General features: G+C 35.2%; 2 protein-coding genes across 3 annotated transcripts; one reads left to right on the top strand and one right to left on the bottom strand.

Annotated features, from left to right (window-relative positions):
- The first annotated feature begins 1156 nt into the window (after positions 1 to 1156).
- On the top strand, positions 1157 to 3904 carry LOC120276926. 2 transcript variants are annotated; one of them, XM_039283669.1, is made up of 6 exons: positions 1157 to 1408; positions 1495 to 1602; positions 1701 to 1828; positions 1944 to 2044; positions 2729 to 2788; positions 2942 to 3599. In XM_039283669.1, the coding sequence occupies exons 1-6, from the start codon at positions 1204 to 1206 to the stop codon at positions 3078 to 3080; spliced, it is 741 nt and encodes a 246-aa protein (XP_039139603.1). In that variant the 5' UTR covers positions 1157 to 1203; the 3' UTR covers positions 3081 to 3599. The 2 variants fall into 2 exon arrangements, with proteins under 2 accessions (XP_039139603.1, XP_039139604.1); XM_039283670.1 differs by lacking the exon at positions 2942 to 3599 and adding an exon at positions 3644 to 3904 and having other exon boundaries at positions 1159 to 1408.
- A 2044-nt stretch (positions 3905 to 5948) lies between these two features.
- Positions 5949 to 8352, bottom strand: LOC120276744 (putative S-adenosyl-L-methionine-dependent methyltransferase Mjls_1072). The gene is made up of 2 exons (XM_039283424.1): positions 7922 to 8352; positions 5949 to 6854 (listed from the first exon to the last, which is right to left on the bottom strand). The coding sequence occupies exons 1-2, from the start codon at positions 8295 to 8297 to the stop codon at positions 6229 to 6231; spliced, it is 1002 nt and encodes a 333-aa protein (XP_039139358.1). The 5' UTR covers positions 8298 to 8352; the 3' UTR covers positions 5949 to 6228.
- Between the last annotated feature and the right edge of the window lie 1340 nt (positions 8353 to 9692).

Raw genomic sequence — 9692 nt, 5'->3', positions numbered from 1 at the left:
CGTGAACCCCATAAGCCTGTAAGGCCTCAAAACATGATTCAGAGAAGATACAGAAGAAGCTTATTTAAATCTTTCCAGAACATCGATAATTAAAAAAATCACAAGTAAACGTTAAACAAGAAACCATGTACAAGTACGAACCCCAAAATTCTTCCATTCTAGTAATTCAAGACAATCAATGACGTAAGTATCTCCACATTACCCCACATCTTGATTTGAAGCCAATTTTCTCTTAGAGGCAATTTATCAAATATCTTATGTGCATCAACCCAAATTCCATCTCATGAATTCCACGTAACTCAAAAATATGACCATTTTACATACATCATTCATCAAGCATTGTTCCTCAACCCAAATCAACCATTCACTATACTAGTGCATAAGGTTCACATACTTCTCATGAATAAATCATGGTAAACCTCCCTCCCAAATTGATTATGTTAAAAAGTTTTTGGCAAATAAAAAAAATGATGAGCCAAAAATATATATAATGCTTTTAACTTCAAAAAAAATCACCAAATAGATTCATGGAAATCTTTCATTTGAACATATTATGATACTCCATCAAAACACAACCAAAGTTTCAAAAAAATCATATCAAATCGACACCAAATCAAGCAAATACAATATACAAGAGTCAAAATAGATCAAGAAAATTCAGTTAGCCCACTCACCTGAAATCTCTTCCTTCCCCCTACTTCAAGGATTTAGGAAGAAACAAAAGGAGAGAAAAGAAAAAAAAAACATGGAGACCAGATCTAGGGTTAAGATCAACAATTGCACAAAAATAAAAAATTAAAGAAAATTTAATAATATTTACTTACCTTTAACCATCAACAAACAAGAGTGGAGAAAGATCATATGGCCAGGGTTTGCAACTCATGGATGTGAGATGGAGTTGGAGAAGAGAAAAGGTTGAAGTTTTAAATAAACTCTCTGACTGTTTTCTACATGAACAGACAGTAATGGGAAAGACAAAAAAAAAAAATTGGGTTCTAACAATATTTTTTTATGCCATATTTCTCACATTATGACGTAATTTTGTAGTGTAAATTAGGTACCAAACAACCATTTATGCCTAAAAATGTTATATTATGCCAGTTATCCAAACAGGAATAATACTTTTTATAATAAGTTTTGTAACTATTAAATCCTTGCATGGTCTGAAGGCCATCAAACTCTATCACTGCAAAACAAGCAAAGATGGTGTTCTCCGCCGCCGCCGTTGGATGCTCGGGCGGCGCCATCCGGTTCTCCGCCGCATCACCGCCACCTCGCCTTCCTCCTTCTTCCCACCCGGAGTCCCTTCCCATCCTCTCCGGAATCACTCGCCGTGCTGCTCTTCTCCTCCTCCTCTCCGTCCCAGTCCTTCCGGCCTCCTCCGCCGCCGCAATCTCTATCGGAATCCGTAGTCCTCTCTCCTCCTCTCCATCTCGATCTCGTTCTCTCATGACGTCTCTTTGGTTCTACGCTTATGTGTTTCCCGTTTGGCAGCCGGGCCGAAGCAGTGGTTGAAGGAGCAGAAGAGGAAGGCGGCCAAGTTCATCTTGGCGCCCATTGAAGCCTCACGCCAGAGCCTTCACGATGCGTTCGACATGCTTGGTGACCATCTGCTTTCCATTCTCTCCATCCTTTATTGGCATTGAGGTTTTCCATCTTTTAGATTCTCAAAATTGGGATTTTGTTGCAATGCATCGAAGCCCTGGATTTGGGAACTCCAGTGGATTACCATGGGGAAGTACGGAAACTTCTCAATTCAGCTTCAAGAGATTGTGTTTCTCAGGATAGGAGCTCGCTTGTCACGTTTCAAGCAAGCACTGGTGTTGAGGTTTGAGTTTTGTCAATCTAGTCATTCTCTTAATCGTTTGCAGGATGGATTGTGTGCTTGATATTTAATTGTTATCTATTGAAATTTGGATTGGATTTATTTATTCTGTATATAGGTTTGCACATTTAGTTTGATTTTGAACAATGCTTCCTCATTGCTTGACAATGAGGATCCTGTGAAGTTGGAAGCAGAGGTGAAGCTTAGGGAGCTTATAAGGTAGGATCTTGTGGTCTTTATTGAGTTTATGTTGTATATCTTTTCCTGCATAATGATTGACAGTACATTAGTATTGAATCAGAGATTGGTTTAAGATGTTGTGTAAATGTTTGGCTAAGTGTACTGAATTAAACATTGATTTAGGATGTTATGTGAATGTATGCAAAAGTTCGCTAAATTGTACTCTGTAAGTTTGGGGAGCCTATAAGGTAGAATTCTGTGATTTTTATTGACTTTCTGTTGGATATCTTTTATAATGTACCATGATCTTCATGAAAAATTAGAATTGAATTAGTGATTGGTTTAGGACGTTGTGTATAAGCATGCCAAAATGAGCAATTATTTTTAGAGACATCTTTATAGTTTGTTATACACTCATGTAACAATTTGTGATGATGTCAAGGAAACCACATTTTTGGAGCTCCTTTTGGAGGATGATTTCAACTGCTTGCTTCCAAATTGTGGATGTGTGCCACTTATTTAACAAAATTTAGAGTGAAGTGTATTTCTTGAAGTATTTTATAGCTTTTATGCATATGCTTTGATTAATACTTGCTTTAAAGTATGCGAAATGGCATAAGTTAATGCTCTACTTATGGTGTTGTATAATGGACCATACATATAAATCATGCTTATGCTATTAAATTTTATTTTGATTATGTGCTGTTTTACCAACCAATGCAGATCCTTTTCTTCCGTTGGGAGTGTTATGGATAACTGTGATTTTGAGCTCATAGATGATAGGTACGATCTTCTTTAATTTGATGTTACCTCATTCCTTGAATTGGTTGCTGATATGTGATAGCCATTTTGTTTTTTATGAACATAGTTTTCCTTGGGCCATTACTAAAGTTGAATTAATTTTACGAAAATCGTTTTTGATATCATTTGAGGTAGTGATTGTTGCAAGTTGCTTGAAAATGAGTCTGGAGAAGTTGACTGGTCAACAATGGAAATGAAGGAAGTTAAAAGGAGATTTGAAAATGTTGACTTTTCAATAGCCTATGAGGATGGAGATCCTCCACTTACCCTTTAATGCACCAGACTTCTCTTTGCCGTTGTTGTGCCCAATGAAAGCTTGAAAAGGGATTCTCATTGTACTGACAATGAGGTTTATATCATCTATAATGTCTTATCTAGTACTAGGTTGTCTTTAATTAATGCTACTTTTGTGTTGGGACTCAAACTGGTTATGATGATGTTTCTTTTTGAAAACTTTAAAATGTTTGTTCTACTCTGTAGTTGGTTGAGAGAAATAGTTTATGAAAATTGCTTCACTTTACTGATCTTCAGAAGTTTCTCTTCCACTGTGTATCTTTTTGGTCACCGAATTATAACAGAGTGATCCTGAACAGTGAAATGTAATGGTCATGACTGCTTAGTTAGTCTCATTATTGTACTTCATATATCACAACCCATGTGTATGTTCTTGTTTTTTCAACCTTTGAGGAATAAGTTTACTTAATTATGTCATCTGATTTATGCCATGACCGTACTTTTCTCTTGTTAGATAGCATTACTTGTGTTCATCTACCTCAGCTTTCAATTTAATTTCTGCTGGCTTGTAGTATTGCCACTAAATGTTCTTCTATGATGCAGACAAAAGGTTAAAGATGGCTTAATGAAGACAATTTCTGCACTTGACAAGTTTGAGCAGGGAATTAAGGATTGCTTAGGTGCTTGAATGCTGCATCTATGAGGATCACATATGACATATGTGTTAGAATCAGAATATAGCAGAGTCCTTACTGTGGTAGATATTGTTGATACTTGACAAGAGAACCCTCTTTGAGGCCATGTTTTTTGTTTCTGTTATCATTACTTTTTGTTGATAATCTATTCTGTACTTCAGTTGGCATTTGTTTTCAGCTTTCTTATGATTGAAAGAATTTTTTTTTTGGCCAAACTGCAGCAGTATTCCTTTCACATTATGGTAGATTGATGCTCGTAATCTATAGATCTGTGTTATGGTATTCAGTTTTCAGAATCAAGAATATTATACAGAGTGACTGCCAAGTTCAATTGTGTGAGTCTTGTACTTATTGGCATATCTATGCTAAATAAGTTTGCTTTTGACATTATGTCAATTTCATTGTGAAGGAAGTTTGAGCAAGTTTGGAATGCATCATCCCGAAAAAAATGTTCAATTAAATATATTGCATTCACAAGCTATTGTACTATTAGATATGCCCTTTGCTTTTATTATCCCTCTTCCCTTGATGAAAGACCTGCATTAATTTGGGCTTCTAAGTGATACCCTTTCTAAGTTATCTCTATTTGTTCTTATTGTAAGAGATATGCTTTCCTAATGCATTTTCTACTGACAAGTAAACATGGATCCTAACCTTGATGAAGCAAATGCGGTGATATCAGATACAATTATTGGGCCTAAATTCAATTCTTGTTTGTGGGCAGCGTAACTTAGAACATATCCTTTAAGGATTGCCCTTGTTGCATAGGCTTCAACCTGAGGTCATCTTTCATTTTCTTGTATTATGATTATCTGTTTTGAAAAGTTTTGAGAAGATCATTACAAAATGCGCTTCATTTCAATTTTCTAAGCCCTTTCACTAGCCTTAGCATTTGTTGTATGCTCCAACTTTACTGAAAATCATCTTAGATAAACCAATTTTAGAACGTGCGCAATTGTGATGACTTGTCATAAAATTCATTAATTTCTATGTGAGGAGCCTTTGAGATCGTGAACCACAACACTGCCTTTAAAGCTAGTGCATCTGAATTGAAGTTGATTGTCAAAAACATTCTTGGGAATGTTTGAGATAGCTTTTAAATTATGCCATGACTTGGACTTAACAAATACCATCAATACAACCATGCCATATGTTACACAGGATATATATATATATATATATATATATACATATAAGCAGAACATTAGTGAAAAGCTGAAGGGTTGTTGTGTGAATATAAACTATTTTTTTCTTAAAAATTTAAATTTAATTTTTGTTTGAGGATTGTTTACTGTTAGATGTATTATTGTTTACTGTTACATGTGCTTCAATTGTGGAGTCAGTTTTATAAGCCCTTTCACTAGCCTTAGCATTTGTTGTAAATCCGAACTTTACCGAAAATTGTCTTAGATAAACCAATTTTAGGATGTGAGAAATTATGAAACCTGCCGTAAAATTCATTAATTTCTGTGTAGAGCCTTTGAGATTCTGAACCACAACACTGCCTTTAAGGCTAGTGCTTATGAAATGATGTTGATGGTTGAAAAATTTTCGCGAATGTTTGAGATAGCTTTCAAATCATGCCATGACTAGGACTTGTACAATTGATTCATTATTACAAATACCATCAATACGACCATGTTATATGATACCTATGTTGCATCTGAACTACGTAAAGACTTATTATTAGATGTTGACAAGTGTTGGGCAGGATATATCTATATATAACCAAAGAATTGGTGAGAAGTTGAAGGGTTGATGTGTGAATACAAACAATTTTTTTTTTTTTTTTTGCTTAAGAATTAAAATTCAATTTTTGCCTGAGGATTGTTTATCATTAGATGTATGATTATCTATTAGTTTGGTTTACAACATATCTGCTTTAATGTTGAATCAGGCAGCAATTTTACTTCTAGTTTGATCCATCAAATCCATCTAGCAACTTTATGCAAACTACAATGAAATTTTTACTTCTCATTTTATATGAAACATATATTATTCTTGTAAATATTGCAGTGCATTAATTTTTTGTAAATTGGTCTTTGTTAGCAATTAATTTTTTTACCCAATGTTATGAGTAGTTCAATAAAATAGCGAAGCTGTTGTTAAGGCACTCTACTTAAGTTTTCGGACTTGCTCAGTCATTGTGGAATTCTTCCCTCTTTACAGTTTTCTGTGTGTCTACAAGTTTATTTTTGGATCAGAAACCTAACTTGAAAGGAAGAGTAAACAGATTTATTTCTTAATGGAAGCATTATTTGTCAATCAAAACAGAACCTCTTCAATGTCTGTGGGTTTCAGTTATTTGCGAAAATTTCACAATACTTCTCTGACCATGAAAAGTTAACATGTGCGGCAATAGCTATAATAGAATTTTTCATTGCTTTAGAATTACGGTAAATCTACACAGTAACTGAAGGATACCTATTTTCCTACATTTATGTGCAGTTCTAGAAGTCTTATGCACTGTATGATAGGATGTTTCTCTATCTTCTATGAGATTGTTTGATTGGGAAATCCTGAGGCTTCTACCAAATACAGCCGACGACAAGGTGTTCCGTCTTCTGGATTGGTCTGGATGGATCTGGGTAAGCTTCTTAATTTATCAAACAGATTTTGGGGGTCAGGCAGTAATCCAAACCGGGCGTCAGGGTCTCCTATCTGTGAAAGTTTAACACTTGAGAATCCTAGAGTTGGTAATAGATGATCTGGCCAATCGTTATAAAAATGGAAGGTTGAGGTTGATAGTGCAGCAGAAGATTTATTCATGAAATCGGCAAGGAGGACAGTTTGGGTCACACTGCAGTTGGCTGCTATTGACTGAAGCACTTGCATGGCATGGAGGTGATGAAGGTAATAAAGGATACCTTCGAGCACCCATATTGTTTTTCTTTCTGGAACAAAACCACTTCTTTTAAGCTTCTCAATCCAGTCTCCATCACTAATGTCTGCAGGCACTCTCACTAATGCTTTGGCTTTTATCTCGATGTGCCGGTGCTTGGGAGATTGTGTTACTTCATGGAGGAGTGCTGCTTTTATCTGCAATACCTCAGCGAAGTCTACCTCGTAGACACTGCTTTCTTTGAGGCAACTGAGGCGATAGGCTCTTGCATCCATGCCTGCAAAGGTGAAAGTTCTTTCTAACTTGGTTCTCTTTAAAATTCAAAAGCTTCTACTGCTCAAAATTTAGTATATGTCAATGGAATATAACTGGACTAAATTACACACACACGCACATGCACACACACGCAAAGGAAGAAAAAAAAAACATTTTCTAACTATTGAATACATAGATTGAGTTTATGCAAGCTCAAGAAAGCAATCCAAGTTGCAGATAGCTGTTTATTTGTCTCAATCTTCATGTACTTTTGATTGTGACAAGCTTAAACAGATATTTCAGTGAAGAATTCTCTGTATATGCTATTGTAGACATTTTATGTGAATCCAGTGTCTTTAGAATTACAGAACCTGACCATTTCCTCAGACAGTATTAGTGGTGTTAAAAAAACCAAGCTGAGCTTGAACACCACCTTGTTCAAGCTCGGCTTGATTGAGTGATTGTCAGTCTCAAGCTCGAGCTTGGTCCCAGACTTTTATGCATAGGCCATAAAAAATTATATAATTAAATATATAATATATGATATATTAAATGAGTTGAGCTCACGAGCGATCTAACTCATTTAATAAATGAGCTCAACTCATCAAGCTTTTTAATGAACTGAACACAAACTATTTTATGAACAGTTCAGTTTGTTAACATCCGTAGAAGGTAGTGGTTCAATGTAATTTAACTTTCAATTGACGCCCCTAAGCAGGTAATTCAGAGAGGGATTTTTTGTAGATGCTACTATAGACATTATATGTGAATCCAGTGTTTTTAGAGCTACAGGAACTGATCATTTCCTCTGCCTGCAGTTGTTTGATGATCTTTAACTTTCGATTGTGATGGATCTAGCCTGTTTAGAATTAACATAATCTGATCATTTCATTTGCCCACATTGATTTAATAGTACCTACATCACACATTCTGCTTTTATTTTCTACAATGTGATCTTGCAATTTAAGTTGCTTCTCAGCACACATGATTTGAGTATGATTTATAGTTGTATCTTATTCTATCTTTATCTTTGAGCATATAAATTTAAGTCACAGCTGAATGAGGATAGAATTAAGATCCCTCACTGACCTGCACCAAGGAGGACGACCTGTGATTCACCATCACCAAAAGAGTCAATGGCAGCTTCTAGCTTGGAATCAAACCACAATGTCCGAACTGCAAGGATCACACCCGAAACTTCATGTGCATTGTTGAGCTTGTCCATTTTCATCTTCTCATAGAGACTCCGGAGGAAGCTCTTTCCTGCAAGTATCTCAGCCACCGGATCATGAATGACATGGTTCCACAGTGCCCGTCCAGCTGCAGTCTGACACGCAGAATGCTGGAGCGAATCCCATTGGTGATCAACAATCGCATGCAGTGATTGAACAGCCTCAGACATTAGCAACTCCGGCAGTTTTAGCTCAAGGTCATCTTCCATTCTCTTTCCTTCATCCATCGACATTATCTTGAACGAGAATTGAAATGTATTTATTTTTATTTCTTGGTTGCCGAACGCACGGCAGGAGCTTATAGAGTTCAGATTTTCTGAGGGGATAAGCAAAAGAGAGCCACACACCAGACTTTCACAATCACATACCTTTTTTCCGACGAAGGAAAAGGTTCCACGATCCGTATTTAATTAGAGCCACTTGAGCAACTGGGAGGGTAAGTAAACACATGTTAAATCTTTCAACAGTTGATAATAATTTTTCGGTTTTGCGCTATAATTTGGTTGTGAATGGTGGATGAATTGAACTGATAAGATATGAGTTAGGACCTCTTGTGTTGTGGATGATGAAGTTGTGTTCAAGATTTTTTTTGTAGGTGCATTGTTGGATGTTTGTGGAGGGTCTTTCAGCTGCGTGTGCTAAAACATACAAATATGTGTGTGTGTGTTATATATCACACTGTCAATCAATTATTCAACTTCTCAAAGATCATTAAATTTGGGGGTGGTTGAGTTGTGGTCTTGGGCCCTTTTTGTTTACTTCTTGTGCTTGTACGCCAACTGCAAGCTATATACACAATAATTGTAAGTTTGGGCGTGTTCTAGTACAAAGGTGAATGCACCTTGTCTGGTCACATTGGCTGTTGTATTTTAGGTGAAGTTGGTAAAATGAGTAAATTTATTTATTGAGGTTAAAATGAATAATGATTTTATTTTTTATTTAAGGTAAACAATCTAAATAGTTTTTTTTTGGTCATCTATTTTTAAAAAGTTACGATTTAGTTTTTTATCTTTAATATTTATTACAATTTGGTCATCTAAGCAAACATCGTTAACAGCGATTACACGTGATATATTTTTTTTCTTAGATTTGACATCTAAGCTGGTGTGACAATATATCACGTATGATCACCGTTAACGACGTATGTTCGTGTGATCAAATTGTAACAAAAATTAAAAGTAGGGAACAAAATCTAAATTTTAGTTGGCTGGTCACATTGGATGTCGTATTTTAGTTGAAGTTGGTAAAATGAGTAAATTGATTATTGAGGTTATAATGAATAATGATTTTATTTTTTATTTAAGGTAAATAATCTAAATAGTTTTTTTTTTGTCTTCTTTCGGTCATCTATTTTTAAAAAGTTACGATTTAGTTTTTTATCTTTAGTTTGTCATTTGAGCAAATATCATTAATAACGATTACATGTGATATACTATGTGACATTTTTTTTTTTTCTTAGATTTGACATCTAAGCTAGTGTGACAATATATCACGTATGATCACCCTTAACGATGTATGCTCGGGTGATCAAATTGTAACAAAAATTAAATGTAAGGAACAAAATCATAATTTTTTAAAGTTAAGTGATGGAAATAGGAACATATAAAAAAATAAAATAATTTAAGTTG

Source organism: Dioscorea cayenensis, chromosome 15 (genome assembly GCF_009730915.1).
Source record: "Dioscorea cayenensis subsp. rotundata cultivar TDr96_F1 chromosome 15, TDr96_F1_v2_PseudoChromosome.rev07_lg8_w22 25.fasta, whole genome shotgun sequence".
Taxonomy (NCBI): domain Eukaryota; kingdom Viridiplantae; phylum Streptophyta; class Magnoliopsida; order Dioscoreales; family Dioscoreaceae; genus Dioscorea; species Dioscorea cayenensis.
Note: the sequence above shows the minus strand (reverse complement) of the source record. Positions and strands in the feature narration are given on the sequence as shown.